Source organism: Thermobia domestica, chromosome 10 (genome assembly GCF_964235325.1).
Source record: "Thermobia domestica chromosome 10, izTheDome1.hap1.1, whole genome shotgun sequence".
In the NCBI taxonomy this organism is placed as follows: Eukaryota; Metazoa; Arthropoda; class Insecta; order Zygentoma; family Lepismatidae; genus Thermobia; species Thermobia domestica.
The window spans coordinates 264,603,424-264,625,681 of NC_137463.1; the positions used below are offsets into that span (position 1 = coordinate 264,603,424).

Below are 22,258 nucleotides of genomic sequence, written 5' to 3' on the forward strand. Positions count from 1 at the left end.
GACTAATCAGACATTCTCTTTTTCTATTTGATTTTACATTTTCATTAATTTTAATTACCTCATACCGATATTGATAATTCTATTTGACCGTCAATCCTACCATTCCTCTGTAGTAAAGCACTCTCTCCAGTGTATGAGGTTTCTGGTTCGATTCCAGGATATAGGCCTATGAGTTTGGGTAGAGAACATCGTATCCATAAGTTTCCCGTCCAACCCGTTTTCTCAAACATCCTCGTTCTAGGAGATATTTTATATTAATATAACATTTGCCATAAGACTTCTTTAGCTTAAAGACAATAACCTAGGTACACCAAATAAAAATTTTGTTTTTTCTGTTATAGATACAAGCTCAATATCATCCGAGTAGAACGCGTTACTTGAGGCAAAACTCAAAAGGTACACACTAAATGCCATAAGAAAAATATAGTAAAATTTAAAGGAAAAGAATCCAATTCATTTTTGCGACTATCTCTTCTAAACGGTAATACTGACTTACATCAACTTTTCCATAGCTATTATGATTACTGTTGCCAGATTTAGACATAAGAGAAGATCGAGCAAACCGTTCTGCTTAAATAATAATCGGAAAGTACTTTTCGGAAGAACTGTTTGGAGAAAAGCGACGTCTAAGTATATCTTTCACTTATGAATGAATGCTTGATAGTATTTAATAATTTTCTTGAAACGCAAATAATGTATGTTATAATGAATAAGAAAAGTTTTTAATTATGTTTAATAGCTTCGCTCCAACTTCAGACTTGGCAATTTTATGTAATACATTTCTTTTTAAATTGCAGAAACAATTTAATTAGTAAATTTAGAACTTCAGGTTAGACTAAAATAACTGTGCTCCGAAAGGTTAGTTGAATATAAATGTTGTTAAAGACTTTATAACATGGACAAAGGTCGTTTCAGGTTTGTTAACGATTTCAATCGCTAGGTACAAACATGCGGAAACACGCCTGAGAAATTATTACCTGTAATTCGAATGTGATGTGTGTTAACCGTAGAAATTATGGAATTTACGTGTGAGTGATCATAGTACTCCTAAAATTGACCTTTTGTGGGGAGTAACCTACGTTTATGTCCTTTCCGACATACGTTATTATTATAACCAAAGAGTGAATAGTGTATGTAAACAGGTTTCCGTGCATCAGAAAAAGGAATAAATTCTGATCTCAATCGCAACAAAACGGGCATCCTTGCTATTGTTGAGCCCTATATTGGGCATCGCAGGTATGTGTGACCTAGAAGTACCCTGATATGCTGTATAAAATGCGTTCCTTGATGCGCCTTAGAACTCAGGGTCTCAAACAATAATAACAAGATCACCATGACCTTAAAGTTAATATTTACTGAAGATTCACACTTGGTAAAAAAAAGATGAAGTTCCAGTTTACATGTTTCGCCCATAACACAATATTGAGTTGAGTTGATTTTGAGTTTAACGTCCCGTTCAGCAGCGAGGCTATATGAGACGTGGACCTACTGATTAACGTGGAATCCGAACTACGTGAGTTTCCGCCTAGAATCAAACCCGGGTCTCCCACGCCAAAGGCGCGTACGCTAACCGCTTAGCCACGAATGAGCCCATAACATAATATTATAGAGTTCTGTATTATCATCATCTTACATGCAAAAGGTTGTAGTGTAGGGTCTGTAGTGTGTCTTACGAGACATGGGCATATCTGTTCAAAAATATATATATATAAAACTATGAACATCTTCTATCGTATCTATGGTTTCTGAGAACGTTGTGCCAAATTTTTCCATGCTGCTTTAATTTTGTTGTTAACTACTGTCATAATCACAAACTTACGCTACCAAGAGTATACTAGAAAGGATAAACACATCTGAAAATTAAAAAAAACAAAATCTCACTGTTTGAGTTTTGTTAGTTACAAAATTTCAGTAATCGTGGTGAAAATAAAAAATAAATCAATATCTGATACTTTTGAAGTTTAATAATAATTTCCCTCGGTGGTTTTTCACATATCTCAGAAGGTGATTGTCCCTTAGTTTGGGATTACTGGTCTATTGAATTTATGAACAAGAATAGCATGTGAGATGTTGCCATTTATTGCGAAATGCAAGCACCCATTGGGAAAGAAATCTGTTCTTATGTTTGTGTTGAAAAGTAAACAAATAAACTAAATTTGCATTATAATGATAATAACATGTAGAAAATAAGTTTTTTTTTTTTTTTTTTTTACAACGAAAATCCTTTCTTACGATGCTTTGTTTTAAAGTATTTCTTGCACAAAACTCATCACATAGTTGTCAGAGTTTCGAGAAGAACAAAGATAAAACATGATGAATCACCCACGGAAGTCTAGACTTATCCTTCATTTTAACGCAAATGTCTTTCAAACTGTCAGGAAATGCATCATGTATCAGAACCTGTCTCTTCAGTAACAAACTTACTTCAATCATCCCGCTGCATAGTTCTTGCGTCTTCCTCCCATATGAGCTTTAACAGAAAAACTTTGCCTTCATTTAAAATCAATGTTAGTAATATTTTTTTCACATGTACTCTTATACTAAGTTTCTGCTTCAATATTAGGTTGGCGCGACTAAAATGTCCCTTTGATGTGTCGCGGGAAACTTAGCAACACAACAGGGATATAAACTTATCTAACGTCACAAACTCAATATACGTCTACTTATAGCAAGCTAGGTCACCCTGAAAGTCAGAAGCCAATGCATTGTTGAGGGTCGTATGAAAGTCCAAGCATGGCACTAAAACGATAACAGTGCATCTGGATCAGTTGGTTTATACAATATCGTATCGTTGACACAACATTGCAAAGTAAGCCCCGCTAGCACCAACCAACAGAATATGGACTCCGCAAGAACACCGCGTAAGTAGGCCCTCGGAAAGGTGTTCGTGTCACTGAGGCGTGCAGCATATAGCTGTTGCTTGGCGGGTCCGTGCAATCGGTAAAGTGAAGAAGTTGAACTCATGAGTTACAGATTAGTTGATACAGATTACAAATTAGTTGATTAATTAGCTGTATTTTGTACTCGCTAGAATATTACATAGATATTGCTGTATTCTTTGCTTTGTCTATTGTGTTGAAAATATTAAAAATTACGAGAGAAGGCAGATGGGAATGTTAAAGAAGTCAAGCAGAAATATTTTTAATCGGGAAAGTCTTGTTAGTGCACTTTCCAGAACCAGTTTTTATCGAGGTTGTTATCAAAGACCTTAAATACGAAACTCTATAATCTCATATACAGAGCAATTCGTATTCTTCTTACCCTGTATTTTAAGTTTACATTCTCCAGCAGTTACATTATTATTAGAGACCGGATGTCTAGGCACTAAAAACATGAAAAATAGGAGGCAAATAGGCATTTAAAATTTAAAAAATAGCCAGTAAAATAGACACTAAGATTTAACTGAAATAGTGGAGATAAATACACAATACAATTGAAACATAAATTCAAGTCATAGATAATATTAAAAAGAATATAGAAACATACCTGTTTGTCAATATCTTCTTTTACTGTATATATAAAAACAAAGCTTGACATATTCCATGCATATTTAATAAATACATTCTCTGCATCACTTTATCACTACACTTAACAATCCAAATTTTATACATTTATCAGTACACACAGCAGTTCAAAGTTCACGGCATGGTACCACTATAAACAACACTTATATTTCTCGCAACAGGCAGAAGCCTTTCTTGGAATACTAAATTATATATTTTCCTCCAATAAAGTCTTATTTTGAAGAAAATACATAGAATAAGCAACATGAGACACTAAAGCAATTATTTAGGTAGGAATTGGCGAAATAGGCAAAATAGGCAAAATAAAATCGGCTTAAATTGAAACTAAAACGAACTATATAAACTTTAAAACGTTATTTTACACCACATTTTTAATATTAAAGGATAGGCATTTTGCCTAACATTCGGTCTTTAATTATTATCATACTGTACGAGTCTTCTAAGTATATAAATAAATATTCGATTCTTTTTAAGGGAAGCTATCAAACATGAGCTGGATCGTCATCGTCATTTGGTTCGACACTTGTTATCTGACATCACTTACCAATCGGCTGACAATTTAGTGGATGGCTTGACCAAAGCAGAAGAGGAAGGTTATACGTACGAGCATTACTTCGGAGTGCCTCACGAAAAACATCACGGACTACCAGCATTCATTGAGCCTTACATGTAAGTATTATTTTAGAAAAAGACAATTATGTTAAGTTCTAATGGTTTTACAATTTGTGACAAGCTATATTACCTGTAGCAAGGGACTTTGTTAGTGTGCATTTTCTATCCTAAAGTTATCCGTGAGTAACTATTAATAACTCATGAGTATGTCAAAATCTTATTATTGCTTTCTTTCTTTTCTATTTCCTTTCTTTTCTTTAGTGTGGATGTTGTTTTACGTGCATAATCAACATTTAATACACACATAACAAAACATTCGAAATATTTACTACAAATTTCTAGTTCAATTAATATTTGTTTATTTAAATTTGTACAGTTCTTATTTTCTCATTATTTTCTTCCTCTCTGTTACATATTTAAATCAATGTTTTCAGAATGATTAGATGTGTTATAAAAATCCCTGCACCCACACGTACTATAAGCCACATATATATTTTTTTAATTATAAACACTTGATTTCACAATTTGTAAATAAGTAGTGGCAGGCCACATTTTACGTAAAGGCAAAAAACACGAAGAATCACGAAGAACTCCGACGACCCCTCCACAGGTTCTCTCTCCAAGGGATGGCTATAAAAGAGAACGTTGGAACCGAGAAATTGTCAGTATCATGTACTGATCATTAACCTACAATACTTTCTCCCTAGACCGCCATGGTCTACGAAAACTTAACCTACAATACCTACTCCTGACATCACTATGAGTTACGGAGGACTATTTGAAACCACTTAGGACTAGAATACCTTTCTATTAATCGTAGGCAACAATATATACCCAGGGGGCCCCTTCTCATCCAACCTTGAAAACATTTATTTAAAGTGATTAGAAACTTTGAGAAATATTTTATTGAGACTTTGTATGATAACTATATATACGACATTTTTATAATAAAGAGGTGAAGGGCTTGTACGTTATTTACGGCTACCTTGAGAATATTACAGTTTAATTTTTAAATTTACTTTTTGGTTCAGTGGTAGAATGCTTTTCTGCTGCGAAGGTCCCTTGTTTGATTCCAGCCTACTTGATCCTGTGGTAGATAAAATTGTGTTCATGGACTTTCTCAAAGTTCTACCGATTTCTCCTACGTTATCATTCCATCAAATAATAAATAACAACTCATTTTCATTAATACACACACACACACACACACACACACACATATATATATATATATATATATATATATATATATATATATATATATATATATATATCAGTACTTCTTTCTTACGTTTCTATAAAAATAATATATAATAATCCGTAAATTTATATCAGAGTGTAACTCATCGTCAACTATAAACCCATTCTCATTCAATATTAAAGCAGAATGATACCCACTGTGTATTGCTTTAGAAGTAAGAGGAAGTGCACTGCGGTGAACATACGAAGAAACGTTTGTACAATATCACTCTTAAATCCTAAGATGAACGTTTACAAAACGTAATTCGTAAGTGAGTGTGGATAGGGAAATGGAATTTGAGAGGCAGACGAGGAAATGTCTATAGATATTATGGGCATTCAAAAAATCTTAGACGCTGTTGGAAATGGGAAGTTGAGACTATAAACAAATTATTTTCATGAGCCTAGATTATGAGATAAAAGAGTTCTAACGAAACGAAAGTCCTAAGGAAAATGAAAGAAGCTAATACTTTTTAAGGTCTTCAGTCAGATGCTCGACACAGCACCCGAGTACGAGTAAGAAACAAAAACACCTAAAGACAGGAAACGAGCTTATCTCTCCCTGTTTTTCACCAGATATTCGAAACAATTGCAAATAGCAAGTTAAAATTTCATATTAACGTTTCCGATTACCCTAGGCTGCATTTAGGATGGTCCTCGTCTGTGAGAATGAATTTCTAACAAATGATTCTTTTACGCTCCTTTCATTCAGATCTTCTAAACTCTTAGGTATACTCGTAGCAACTTTAAATTTTATGAAAAGATCCTCTGTAAATAAAGTGTTGTTCAATTTTCAAAAATGATATGCCGTAAGGGGACTCATTCAACACTGAGTAATCACAGCCAAGATAAAGCTTTAGTGGAGACACTCAATACATATCATCCTTAATCATATGTGTGTTATTAATTAATTAATTTATTTATTTCTTAGAATGAACCATGAAACCGCATTATTAAACTCATCTTTCAGATCACACATATTTAAGAGAAAATGTTCCTGGTTTGACAACAATTTGTGCCAAGTGGGTCTTGAGGTGGACAAACACCATGTGCGTTGATTTCTTAGAGTTCTCCCTTTCATTCCTACTTTCGTTATTCCACCATTAATTCTTTATCATGATCACTGTCTCCCTTCATCTCGTTCCTTTTCAGTCATAAGACATTAAACTAGAATTTTATTTTATTTTTTAAGGCAAACACTTATGTTCATTTACACATTCAGTTTTCTTATTTGAGAATCTGCTCTATTAAAAATAATTTGTTTTGTCCTTCAGTCTGTCATCCGAGCGCCTATCTACCCTAGAAGTAAGTTGCAACTTTTAAATTCTGAAAATTAAAAGGATGTTGGAAATTGTAATAGATTTATTGCCGTAGTCAATGTTAAAGAAAGATGACCTATAAGGGTCCAATTACAATATATTAGGACGAAATTGAACTGACAAAAATAAAAGGTGCAGTTACTTAGCTCTCTCGCACTAGTTTCTTAAATTAGAGCGTAACATACTGTGGAGTTCTTATTGATTATAAGAAATGGAAAGTTACTTCATCTGTTTTAGAGAAAATCATCCGAAGAAAACTTAATTTCAAGAGAAAACTACTCCTTGTGATGATCTTTTAAATCAAAATGATTTATGCTATATTTTAGGGCTCTTTTAAAAATGTTTATTTGTAAAATACTAGCAATATTTGTCGAAACCTTTCCGGAACATTGCCCGGAAAAATCTCTACTGCAATAGTCAGTGGCGTATTTACGATTTTGTTTTGGGAAGGGGGGGCCTTGCAAGAAAATGTGAAAGATCTGCAAGATACTATACTTTACTATAGTAAGTAAGATTTCGGGGGACTTAAGCCCGGAAGCCCACCTAAATACGCCACTGGCAATAGTAAATTGACTTTGGTTCGTTTTTCCAGAAAAATTACTTATATTGTATTAAAGGTTTGTTAATTGAAGCACTGATAGTTGAAATATTAACAATAGAATCGCTGACATCGAAATATTAACAACAAAATCGCTGAATATTGAGTCATCTCTTAAACAATGGTTGAGTCAAAAATATCCGAGGCATTATTTGCTTAAATAGAAATGTTTCTGTTTCGTCTATTGCCTTAATTTTCAGATGACTCAATAACTTTTTTTCTAACATAATGATAAACATTTTTTTTATTTGTGTAATATCAAACAGTCGATGTACATTAGCATACACGTATTTTTCGGTTGCAATTACTTATGTATGTACATTTATAAAATGGATAATAATGGAAGTTGTGATCTCCCTAAGTGGAAAATATTAAAGCATAAACAATAAAACAGTTTTATCACATGATCAGCAATGCTTGTATGTGATTTAACTTTCTCTAATTATGGAAACGCATTGATGATATATTTTTTGCAACATTATCTACTCACATCCAATATTTTTCCCATCCTATTGGGATTTCCTGTCATAGATTGCGTGAATTGACACCGACATTTTGAACCAAGTAATTTGTCACGCACGGATAATATACGCATCCGGTATATAGCAAATTTGACTGTTTGAAATATAATTATTATTTCACACTTGTAATGTGGGCGTTAATTTATCAGTCTTTCAGATCTTCTGGATTAGTCTTTCAAATTAAATCTTTCAAGTATCATCACGTGACATAGCTTCTTTCTTTTTCGTTTATTTATTTATTTATGTAGTTATCCTGACAACTACACTGTCAACAGATTCTCGTACAAGCGTGTAAATCGTGTTTCCATAATTTATTTTTGCATAGCTTGCTAGGCTCGCGTCTCAGAACAGATATAATTCAAATTTTAATATATATGAACATTTCTGTCCTGAAGCAGAATCTCTTAGCAACCAATGTGGAAGAATTGTGAAAAAGAAAACATCGTACATTAATGCAGTCTTTCTTAACCCTCGCACTACATAGGTAATTCTTCTAGCGCGACTACCTAAAGGGGTATTATCTTGTACCCACCTGTTGAGATTAAATACAATTTGCAAAAGCTACAAATTAGAAATTCTAACAAAAATCGACAGTGACTGAAGTGAACAGTACAGTGGATAAGGCTAGACAGCTAGGAATGACACTTTTAAATTTCAGTCACATCTATTACCAATAAGGAAGTACTTTGTGCGCACCAACCTAAAATAGCAAATTTCTGAGCTACACTAACGTTCAATTTGCACCACCGTGAGATATAAATATACGTTTTAGATAAACATGTTAGCAACAACATATTTTTCTTTACAATTTTAACGAAACGATCAGAAGAGTAATTACAAAAGTCATACTGTGTTGAGCACAAAATAATTCCCCCTTTGGTAGTATGAGGGTTAAGAGAGTATTGTGTATAGTTTTCATAGATTTAACAAGCCATTTGCACGAGCTGTGTTTATTCACGGTGTATAACTGTGAAATGTGTAATGAATTAACATGATCATCATCATTATCATTTTAGTTAAACATTGTTATTCACAGCTGGATGAAGGTCTTTCCAACTCTTTTGCACAGCTATCTGTTGCTGGTAACCCTTTTCCAGATTACTCCGCAGTGCTTCTCGGTTTTGTCCCACTACCTTCCTGGTGCATATAATTTCTTTTCCTAGTCTTGCAGTTGATTTCTAATTACATATGTTCCTCCATAGTTTGGTGTGTAGCATGCAGGAGGCTGCCAACCTCTGATTTCATCAGTGTCCATGCCTCGATTTCTGTGTCGAAACAAATATAATTCATTAATTAAAAATGTTATACTTCAAATATATTGGCCTTTCCAATATGAAACTATCCCTTCCGAATTCATTTACTCTAAGTGATGCACATGTTGAACACAAAATAATTTTGTCAATTATAAAAAAATCACAATAATAATAATAATAATAATAATAATAATAATGATAATAATAATAATAATAATAATAATAATAATAATAATAATAAACTCTGGCAATAGAGATCATGCGAAATATATATCCACCATTAAAATCGCTATTACCTGTTAAAGTGTTAATGGCTTAGCTTCGTTAACGAACTCAATTGAGCTAACTGCTATATATATATTTAATGCAAACAACATAATCCAAAAATTCGCTTAAAATTAAAATACAGTGATTGGTGGTTAGTGTTGAATAAGGTTGTCTAAAAAGGATTGAGTATTCCGCCCTCCAATGTTCCAATATCGAGTCACAGGTGGTCAAGCCTAACATCCTTAACAGTTTACAGCTAAAGCTAATAGATGTGCTAATAATATTGAAATTTTTCTAATCAAATTAAGCTATTGCGTCGTCAACAAGAGTGAACTTTTGATAAAACTTGCTTTATATATATATATATATATATATATATATATATATATATATATATATTTCGATAAAGATGCAAGTCCTGCGCACGCTCGTGAAGAAGTTTGTGCTGAGTATAGATAGAATATGTTATCAAAAGGAAAATCCAAACGATAGTTCAATCGCTTTTGTTTTGGAAATTTTGATGTTCAAAATGTTTCTTCAAAGTGACGACCAGTTTCTGAAAAAGAGATAACATTCTAGCAAATTCGAACAAGACCGACACGTAAGAAGTCATGACATTGCCAACGCTCTAAACATTCATTACCAAACAATGTAATGAGAACCTGTTTCAGAGAACCTCGAAGAACCACATTATCTAACTCAAAATTATTTACTCCATGAATTTCCATCTGTAAATCTCTACCTTTAAGTATCGAACTCTTTGCATGTTGCTCGCGAGTGATGGAAATTAAATAACAACTTATGTTAAGAATGGGCAAGAAAAATCATGGTCGAAGTGAGAACTCCACCGTCTGTGGGAAAATCCATACTGATCCCCAGGAAGGTTATGCTTTGCGTTTGGTGGCATAAGAAGGAGATCATGCATCACGTGCTGCTGCTGCTGCTGCCATGCAAAATGATTGATTCGGACCTTTAATGTCGACAATTAACGTGGCTGCACCCACCAATTCAGAACTTATGGTCGGAACTCTGACAACGCCAGAAGCATATACCTATTTTTGATGGCCCGTCAACAATTAAGAGAACTGGGCTCGGAGTTTCCAATGCATTCATCACATAACCCGTACCTGGCATCATTAGAATATCATCAGTTTTGGTCTCTGCAGAACTTCCTGAATGGTGTTAAGATTGTTATAAATGAAGCCTATGATAACCGTGTTCATATATTTTTTGACCAAATATCACAGAATTTTTGGAGCGACCGGACCACGGTTCTCTCTGAGAAACGGGAGAAGTTGATCGATCATAATTGTGTATATGTGATTCGTTAATATTATTTTCAAATAACAATAAATATGGCCTCAATTTTGACTCCAACAGCTCAGTAACTTTTGGACATCCAGATATTAACAAATTATTTTTAAATCTCTATTAAATGTAATAACTTCCAGTTTCAATCCCCTTTTCTTCATTCTTTACACTATATTTTAATGTGGGCCGGAACGTAATCCTTAAAACCTACAAAGCAAAATCTGTCAGCGTAGAGTCCTTCAGAAAGAAGAAGATAAATCCCATTTTCTGAATAATCTCTACTTAAGGCATGCACCATAATGAGGTTTGAATTTCCAATTTCCATTGGAATGTAATATATATCCTTCGGAAATGCTTTAAACATTAAGCTTCAGAATCATTTAGAAACACATATGCGAGTCCACATATTGTTTAGGAATTAGGTTTCGTACGCACAATTAGAATTTAAATGTATTTAATTGCAAATTGATATGTTTGAAGTGCGTCTCCGCATAGACTACTTTATTCCTCCGTCACAGGAGGAATGGGGATTAATTTGTTTCTCTCGTACAATATGCGGATAATCTCACAGATACATCCTGCCACACTCTGCACGTACAGAAGCAAAAGAGAGATACAGAAGAGTTATTTAAAGAGAGATACAGAAAAGTTATTTAAGTAAGATAAACGAATTAGATCAATTGAACTTGGATATTGTCAGCGGTTGCTCTCTGGACACCTCAATAAATCTTTGTTTTAAGGAATTTGGAAGAATGGATACCTAAACTTTAAATATCCTATACTAGCATGAATTACCCGCTTCGCTGGGTTAAATTAGGAAAAAATAGTAATATGTCTTTCGTTAGTCAGTCACTTTTACTATTACTAAAGCGCTCCTTGATATTAGTAAATTTTGATTATATATATAATCAAAATTCCCCCTCCCCTCCCACAATTTTTGCGGGGCTTGATTTGAATTTAAGTGACATCAGAAGTGTCACTGTTTATCTCAGTGACCTCAAAAACTCTAGATTCGACAAAAATATCGGTCATTTTCGATCATTTGTAAATGTCTTTCCTTTCTTTTAAGACACGGGGGCGCGGTGGCTCAGTGGTAGAGCGTTCACCTCCAGTGATTGGGGTCCCTGGTTCGATCCCAGCTCGCGCCGTGTGGACTTGGTGGTGGACAAACGCCGTGTTCGTGAGTTTACTCGGTGTTCTCCCGTTTCCTCCCACATTCTTCATTCCACCATTTCATTCATTTCTCATCTTCACCGTCTCCTTTAGCCTAACCGGCATAAAAGTGGGACGTAAAACTTAAAGATTTCATTTTCATTTTTCCTTTAAGTCACATCGTCAAAGTGATATCACAAAAATCATCTCATGTTCGAACTTAATATAGGTTGAAAATTTGATCGAGATCGGTCCGGTGGCTCAAGAGTTATTAAGTTTTATTTATTTTTACATATCCCCCCTCTTCCCTCCTCTCCTAAGTTCTATCTTCAAAGTGAATAGAAAAATACCATCTCAAGACAGAATCTCATCTATACCTATGTTGAAAGTTTGATCAAGATCGGTCTAGTGGTACAAGAGTGAAGTCACAAAAACAGTCAATTTCATTTTCATTTTTTTACATATATCTCCGCCTCCGCCTCCCCTCCCCTACGATGCACCTTCAAAGTTAAATGATAGAAATTATCCCAAGCCCGAACGACATCTATGTTGAAAATTTGATCGAGATCGGTACCCCGTATTTGAACCTTATCTATGTTGAAAATTTGGTTAAGATCGGACGGGTGGTTTAAACGTGACAAAGTCACAAAGATAGTCACTTTTATTTTTACTTTATATATATATATATATCCCCCTCCCCTCTCCTTCGTTGCATAGTAAAAGTGAAATGAAGAAAACATCCCAGACCCGAACTTTATGTTGAAAGTTTGATCGAGATCAATCAGGTGGTTCAAGAGTTATTAAGTTTTATTTATTTTCATTTATTTCCCCTCGTCCCCTCCCCCGCTCCTAAGATCTACTGTCAAAATTAAATGATAGGAACGTCCAAGGTTTAAACTTCATATATGTTTAAAATTTGATTGAGATCGATCGGAAGGTTCAAAAGTAATTAATTCACGAACATAGTCACTTTTAGTTTTATATTTATTGATTTTTTATATCTCCCCCTCCATCTCCCTTCCTTACGTTGCTCTGTCAAAATGAAATGATAAATATCATTTTAGTCCCGAACCTCATCTACATGGAAAATTTGATCAAAATCGATCAGGTAGTTCAAGAGTTATTAAGTTTTATTTACTTTTTTCTGTTCCCTCTCCGCCCCTCCTCTAAGTTGTACCGTCAAACTAAATAGCTAAAAATACTTCCCGACTAGAACCGCATCTACGTGGAAAATTTGATCGAGATCGGCCGGGCCGTTAAAGAGATTATGAGTCATTCTCACTTTCAATTTTATAATATAGATTACAGGCTGCCAACTGTGGTATACATATTATATTTGTAAACTCCAGTATACATAAATAAAATAAGTACTATGGAATGATCGTCGGCATGGCTGTTCACAGGTATCAAAGCAATAAACGTTAAAAAAAAATGCATTGTATCCTTTAATGCAAAAATAATATCAAAACTCAAGAAGTAACATAAATTACGAGACGTGCTCGAAAAGAAACCGAATTTCTAAAACGGTACCCTAACCGGCTACTGAGTACACATAGCGACAGTATTGGAAAACAAACTCTCGTTTCCCTCGTTACGCAATGACTGTTAGTGGCAGAGTCACAGCCGCTGAAGTTAGGAAGTACACAAGCTGTTCGTTGGATTAATGACACAGTGACAATGAAAGAAATGGAAGAACAACATGTGTTTGTGTGTGTTTGTGTATGAAAGTTTGCCTCAGACTTGGTTAAGCATTTAGAGAGACATTAGTTTGCCTCAGACTTGGTTAAGCATTTACAGAGACATTAGTTTGCCTCAGACTTGTTTAAGCATTTACAGAGACATTAGTTTGCCTCAGACTTGGTTAAGCATTTACAGAGACATTAGTTTGCCTCAGACTTGGTTAAGCATTTACAGAGACATTAGTTTGCCTTAGACTTGGTTAAGCATTTACAGAGACATTAGTTTGCCTCAGACTTGGTTAAGCATTTACAGACAGTAGTTTGCTTCAGACTTGGTTAAGCATTTACAGAGACATTAGTTTGCCTCAGACTTGGTTAAACATTTACAGAGACATTTCAATTGCTTTTCAAGCCATTCAGATTCTTCTCGTCCAAAAGAGGCACGCATGAAAAATGAAATGAAATGAAATCTTTGAGTTTTACGTCCCACGGTTATGCAGGTTAGGCTTAAGGAGACGGTGATGATGAGTAATGAATGAAATGATGGAATGAAGAAAGTGGGAGTACCCCGAGAAAACCCGCGCATGCGGTGTTTGTCCACCACAAAGTGCACGCATGAGTCAGTCAAAGACAAAGTTATGTTGGTTTGTTATTTTTTATTGGAAAGACATTGACTATCATGAATTTGTATCAGATAGTAAACAAACAGTTGTACCAGGAGAGTTTAGTGTAGTTGAAGGATGTTGTGAGCAGGAAGAGGCCTCACTTGTGGAAAAATCAAACTTGTTGCTAGGTGCGCTCAACAGATTAGCACCTATTCCGGTCGCTCTCCTCTCGGTTAGCGCGCTATTTCAAAGTTTCGGTTTCTTTCTGAACACACCTCGTATATAGTAAAGTATACCGTTTTCAAAATGATAGTCCTTATTGATTACAAGAAGAAATGCAACACAGAAAAATATCAGATACTTGCGGCAAATAAGGTCCACCTAAGTATAAATGCTTTATTGCTTAAATACATATGATGCAGTAGACAGAAATTTATAGGCATTTTATTTGTCGATGCTGTATCCATCTTATGGTATATTTACTTTAACTCAAACAATGAGCTAAATGTATGGAAAACGTATTGAAAGAGGAACATACAAAATGGCCTTAATACCCGCACGGTAGGTAAATAAGGTCCACCATTTGAAAGTAAAATTTTACAACCTGACAAGTAAACCTTACGTTGGGTGAATCGAGTTGCTGACTGAGACACATATGAAAAAATTGTACTAAATGTGGTCAGTATTTCAGTGAAATTGTAGGTGCGAAGCTCCGGGGGTTTAGGAGATACAGCTACCAGAACATCACATGGAAGTACAGAATAGTCTTCATACAGTTGGAGGTAAAAGCCCTGTAAGACCTCTTGTAACGACAAAAGGTGAATAACAAATATATGGGTACATATTAGGACTAGGGGGAAGTCATATAGTAAGGGTATACTTGACGGCGGCCATCTTGAAATCCGCCATTTTGATTTAAGGTTAAGTTTTTAAAATAGGAATAGGGTCATGTGATACATGATTTAAGGCACAAATTTAATCAGAAGAACAATGGTGATGTTAATTTTGATTTACACGCAATTGGTAAAAAGTTACAGGGAAATTAAATATTGTTACAGCAGATGTATTAGTCCTTATTTGCTATTAATAAGGTGTCAATGTTATGCGTTTTGTTTAAAACTTCTGTCTGATTCAAAATGGCGGATTTGAACATGGCCGCCATCAAGACAACTCTTACCATAGACCTAATATTTATCCAACTGCTTTGTATTTAATTATTATCATTAACACAAAATTTACAAGATGGGGTTGCAACTTTTTACCAATTGCGCATAAATCAAAATTAACATCACCATTGTTCTTCTGATTAAATTTGCGCCTTAAATCATGTATCACATGACCCTATTCCTATTTTAAAAACTTAATCTTAATTCAAAATGGCGGATTTCAAGATGGCCGTCGTCAAGTATACCCTTACTATATGACTTCCCCCTAGTCCTAATATGTACCCATATATTTGTTATTCACCTTTTGTCGTTACAAGAGGTCTTACAGGGCTTTTACCTCCAACTGTATGAAGACTATTCTGTACTTCCATGTGATGTTCTGGTAGTCGTATCTCCTAAACCCCTGGAGCTTCGCACCTACAATTTCACTGAAATACTGACCACATTTAGTACTACATTTTCATATGTGTCTCAGTCAGCAACTCGATTCACCCAAACGTAAGGTTTACTTGTGAGAGACCACTGGAACTCAACACCTAACATTTTTACCACAATTCAAATACAAATGATAAAATATTTAGTAACAGTATGGATATGAAATTTCTGTATGGATATAGGTAATTTCCCTTGTGTTATGCAGTTGTTAGTTAAGTCGTTGCAACTTACTTAAATTTAAAGAATAAGCTTGGACATATAATAAACAAATCACCATTCGAAACAGATTTCACACAAACTGTCAGCAATGTTACACTTGATAACACTTGTAAAAAATGCATTCTTCATCATTGGTGTCGATCAAGCCAATCCATTCGTCGTATACCCATACATCACACCCTCTACAGCTTCGCATGTCACCGTCCATTCATTGTCACATTATGAACGATACCACGAAACTTCGAACTCTCAGAACCGCACGAAAAATTGTTTAGAATATACCCAAAAACAGTGGTATGAGAAATTCGCATGCATTAAATATCGAGATTTACATTATGAAAGACACCAACTTAGAACTCGAACCTGAAAACCCCCATAGTCAACAACTAGGTCCGAACACGATAGCCCGCCCTACTACGAAGGTTGACACTGGCCAAGAAACAATAACAAACTAACACACATTCAAGTTGTTAATTTCAAAGTATTTAACAATGCATACACGTTTTGTAGAGTAATGAGGGCCAGTAGATTTTTTATGGGCCTTATTTAACGACCACGTACTCGTCATTTCATAAATCATTATCTACAAACATGCTTCGGACAAAAACGAAGTAACTACTATCTCAAACACTGAACACTATGATCCTCACAAATATACAAGATGTCTTGGGTTAGCTTTATTAAATACAGAATAATGAACTTACTTAGCCCCCCTAAATTATATCAACACATGGAAACTAGCATCTCAATGCTTCAACACTGCCAGTGTTCCGTCTAACCATGCACAAGAAAATGAACTCTGTCAAGCAGGCATTGTGTGCATAATCGCTACTTGTGATGTTGTCAGATTTCTCCTACAGTGATTCTAACCTATAAAATTTTGCACTGGGCCTTATTTCCCTGCGGACCTTATTTGCCGCAAATACCTTAGAACAAGTACTGTAACAGTATTACGTGTACACTATACCAAAGATTCTGGTTCTATGGTGTGATATTTTCTCAATATTAAAGATTTCTGCCACTTCCGGTTTTAGGAGAGAGATAAGATTGAAGCTAGAATATATTCCTGGGATGATTAATTGATTCCAATAAAACTGTCTCAATTTCATCAAATAAAAGAGACAATGTATTGCACAGGTTACTAGTGACAATTGGACTAACGCTTTTCTTAAAGGTAAAACGTATTAGCATAGCAGTTCAGCAAAGTAATGTGGCTTTCACAGTAGGTACTTTACCTCCTGGCAAGTTATTAGAAGAGGTGTTCCTTTTATAACTGAATGTGCAGAGTCAATTCATCATCTAATAGATTTGAATATAAAATATTGGATTCTCTTAAAGTATTGTGGGAATTAGATTAATCGTTTATATCACACATGACACATGACAAATTTGAGAAATACTAACTAGCCACTATATATTTTGTATGAATTCAATAAAGTGCTTTAGTTTCATGATATTCAAAGAAGAATCACACTAATATTTGAGTGACACAAAAATATATTACTAAAAACTATATATATATATATATATATATATATATATATATATATATATATATATATATATATATATATATATATATATATATATATAATTTGGGTCCTCGTCTGGAGACACGAATTGCATTATGCCACAGATAAAGAGCCATAGAATAGCGCGGGTATCATTTAGAAGGGGTAGGAGAGAGCAATTGCCCCCTTCAAAAATGTAAGGAATACATATACTTAAATCGATTGATTGTCTACTAATATACTAGTTGAAAACGTGAAAATCTTATGTCGATGGTCTCTTGCCCTTCTCAAGCGAAGTCTGAAATGATGATCCTGTAGAATAGATCTACCAATCTATCAAATAGTTACATCGATTCTTTCCAGATGGCAGTTCAAGTCGATAGACCTTGACATTAGCACCATGTATTAGCGTGAGAATCGATGTAACTGTTTGGTGAATTCCTAGAAAAATACTAATGCTTTCAAGTTAGATTACGACTTTGCCACATAGTGACATTTTGATTACTTATAACTGTTGAACGAGTCGCCGGAGGGTGTACCATTATATAGCATTTTCGCTTTATTTTGACCTGTAGAATAGCGATCTGTTGCCCATGAGCGCCATTTTTAGAAGACCCGATATACAGGGTGTTTCAAAATAACACCGACGTTTGGAAGGTGATTCCTGACACCAAGTTAAGACAAAAAGTATAGACCAACCTGAGTGCACAAATGCTTCCTGTCGGAGATATAGACTGCTGAAAACATGAAAAGAAAAAAAAAAGAGCTTTAAAGATCCATGGCTTCAAAACTATGGGACCTATCGTAGTTGGGCCAATACTTCACTTAGGAACTAGTGCGCCGTTTTCAAATTTCCATTTTCCAGAACCCTGCGATACTTCCGCAACAATTTTTATATAGGTAGTTGATAAGTACTTTAAATTATATGACCGTAGCCAAACACCCTCTATAAAAATTGTTGCGTGAGTACCTTAGGATTCTGAAACATGTATTTTTGGATAGCATACATATTCAGTTCTTAACTGAAGTCTTGACCCAACTACGTAGATCTGATAGTTTTCGAGATATGGACCTTTAAAGTTAATTTTTTGCGTTTTCGGCAGCCTATATCTCCGAAAGAAAGCATTTGTGCATCCAAGTTGGTTTGTCTTCAAAGAATAGTTTACGCGTGTTAAACCTTCTAAGAAAACTCGAAGTGGTAAACCTGTCACTTTCTGATCCAATATTGGATCTTCTCTCTGAAGAAAACGCAGTTAAGAGCTACCACAATTATTTTTGCAACTGCATTTAAATATAACATATTCGGTTTCAATATCCAATTCCAATAGTTTCGAAGTTTAGTGCCGCTTGGCAATGTGAATCAAAACCTCCTTGTTTATTACTCGGTACATTCATTCTCATGCTACGCATATGCATATCTCATTTTCGTCGTCGTGTAAACAAGAAATGAACTAGAAGCCACCCATTTGTTTCACTTAGAATATGTAGCCTATTCAAAAGTACTTTTATCCTACTGCGGTGGTTTTGAAATTCTTATGTTATTCACATATATGAATGTATATTGTGTTCAACTAATACATATCCATCGAGTGTGGGTTTTATCAGTGGCACATACTAGTTTGAAGGCATGGGCTACCACTGATTTTGTATATTATTATTATTATTATTATTATTATTATTATTAGTAGTAGTAGTAGTAGTAGTAGTAGTAGAAGTAAGAATAATAATAAACAAAATATGCATAACAATCAACAACAGTGTTTTTGTGTTTTGTTTGAACTTTTGCTTTGAGATCATTAACGTTTTCCGCCGTAAATGAAATGCCATCACACCTCTGTGTTGTTAACTTGTCGTGGATTGCATTCGTAAAATGTTAATTTTTAGCAATGTCACTTCCGTCATGAGTCGCCTCTGTTACTGGCGTTGGTTGTCATTTCATACCAGACTTCGCAAATATTCTAAGTACAGCAACGTAACGCAAAAATACATACAGTCATTATACTTGTTATGTCAATTATCGCTACCAAAATCGTAAATTTTGCCTTGTGTTAACGCAAACAGTTACGGAATGTGCTTCGTTATTCCATACAATATTTTTCGTTCGTCAATTTGCTTCCGGAAATAAGTATAGTGATTTTCCTATTTGGCAGTGGCAGCTTTGGCGGGTAGGCCAGGTAGGCAAGGGCCTACCCTAAAATTTTGAAAAATATTTAAACGCTAAAAGATACAATAAAAAGTAAATATATTTTTCACAATTTATATTAATGGTAGATAATTATTTAACAAATAGGATCAACCACTACTGTAAACGTAATTTCCTAGTGTCATTAATCAATCAAATGTGTATATATATCCATAAGCGAGGGAGCAGGCTTACCCAAAATTAAAATCCTATTGGTCTTAAATCTGTTAGTGTATTTATTTTGGTCTTACAAAAAGCATTATACAATCATTTACTTTGTAACAAGAATAAACATTGATAATTTTCATCGTAGCATTTCATTTTCCCGCTAGATATTACTCACAATGTTCACCAGAGTAATAGAAATTAACACAGTCTCCAATCTATAATACTGTCTGTGGGCATTATTTTGTAACGGTTGGCGCAAAATCGGCGAATTCAACTCAATGCAAATAACACAATAAGTAATTATAACTACAATAACAATAATTGCAAAGTAAAACACAAATATTGCAATGCGTTGACGCAAACCGCTACGAAATGATGCTCCGAAATTCTCAGATAGATCTAAATCGCTGTTATGTCATTGTTCTTATCTTCGATGTATGATCTGTCAGGAAAGTAAATGTACACCTATTTTTCGAGTCTGGCATTCCTGCGCTCCATCCGTGGAGAGTATGAGAATTAAATCAATCAAATGTTTACTGAGGGGCAAAAAGAAAAGCTTAATCTGAATAAGACATTGCAGAGGGGCACAAGCTGTGAATACGAATAGTGCATTGTGTAAATAAAGGACGACACCGAAAGAGAAAGCGAGAAACAGCTGTTAAACTTACAAAAAAAGAGTAAAAATTGTCGAAGTGGGAACATAAAACACAAACACAACAAATACGCCGACAACTAAACGATCACCATGCCATGATCTTGGTGTAGTGGTTAAGGTGCTGGCTTTCAAATGCAAAGGACGCAAGTTCGAATCCTCGGCAAGGACATTTTTAAAAATTTTTGTTAATAATACATACAACTCATGAGAGATGGTAAAAGAGGTCGTATTTAGTTTTTCGTAGCAATTATTATTGGTAATGTTTAGTACTGATAATACTTTTTGTCTTTGCGTATTGCTTTTGTTCTTGTCTTCATTTCGAAAGAGAAGAATATCCGAACAAATGCCACCAAAATTCGTCATATTTTGAATGTAAACGCCATTTGCAATTAGTAAAGAATAAAAATTGAACGTTCCGAAGTAGCTGCAAAAAGTAAAAGGAAAAACATGGAAGTCGACCATACTCATGGTTACTAAAAATACAATTTCTACATGCCTTACACCTCCCGACCACGTTTCTACGTTAGCAAGTAAGAGGCTTGTGTTTAGGTTAGGCTCGTCAATACGTTTTGCAAAGGGGCCCGGTTTAGCTCTGACGCACCACAGAGATATGAAATTACACATTGAAAGTGAAGTAAGTTGTGTAACGTGTTATTTGAAAGAATAATATAATAAATGTGCATTCCTCTAACACAGAGAACTGTAAATCATGTATTTCGAGTTCGGGAGCCTGAATGGCGAGGAGTGTTATTTGATTTGCTTTTTAGTAACACATTGCATTGCAAATAAAGGTAGGCAACATTAGTGGTAAGTAAAACAAAAACAATAATAATAATAATAATAATAATAATAATAATAATAATAATAATAATAATAATAATAATAATAGTAATAATAATAATAATAATAATAATAATAATAATAATAATAATAATAATAATAATAATAATAAGTGTTGTTTGTGGCAAGGTAATATCTTCCTCAGTTCTTCTTCAAACGTAATGATTGTAACGCCATATCTCCCTTACAAACAAAATATTAGCAATTTATATCGAGAGAACGGGAAACTGTAGAGCGATGGGACCAACGTTGGACAGTATGCACTCATAGTACTCAGAAAAGTAAGCGATTTCAATGCAAAAGAGAAGAGTCATTGTCATGGGTACTCATGGGGCCACGGCAGAGCCCTCTTTAGGCAAAATGTCGATAGCTTATATCGAGAAAACAGGAGGTGATACTGGGATGGGACCAACGTTGGACACCGTGGACCCATAAGGCGCATCGAAAAAATTAGGGAGGCGGGCGCCAGCCAGCCTTACTTATTTCCACATAATAATATAAAATTATATTGTCGAAATACACACACGAGTTAGCTACTAATATTTCATATTATTATTATTATTATTATTATTATTATTATTATCTACAGCGTCTTTTCATTACATGAGCATGTTTGACATGAAACCAAAGAGAAAATCCATCCTGTAGCGAAAAGAAACAATACTTTCTCTCAAATGGATAAAATATCAAGCCGAGATTGATTCGAACTCGCATGGACGGCGCAAAAAGCCAGTGCTTTGTCCACTGTTTTTTTAACTGACTCACTGAACGCGTTTCAGTAACTTACTTATTGCTAATTTTACTTGCTTCACTCGTTTAACTTGCTTTTTCTAATAACTTATAACGACAGGGACACAAACACAGAAACATCGAGAACAGTTAAAAATCATAGATGCTCTCCCGCCGAGAATCGAACCCGAGACTCCATACACCCAAGGCTCACGTGCTAGCCTCTAGACCAGCGACGATGGCAACGCTCACTTCCTGTGTCGTTAGGGATTA

The 22,258-nt window shown here is 34.7% G+C and overlaps 1 protein-coding gene across 1 annotated transcript in view; it reads left to right on the forward strand.

The window, feature by feature from the left end:
• Positions 1-22,258, forward strand: part of LOC145661925 (uncharacterized) — a 160,524-nt gene that overhangs the window by 91,362 nt on the left and 46,904 nt on the right. The window contains exon 6 of the mRNA XM_081727274.1: positions 3,999-4,193. Coding sequence (XP_081583400.1) covers positions 3,999-4,193 — 195 coding nt within the window. The remainder of the gene's footprint in view (positions 1-3,998; positions 4,194-22,258) is intronic.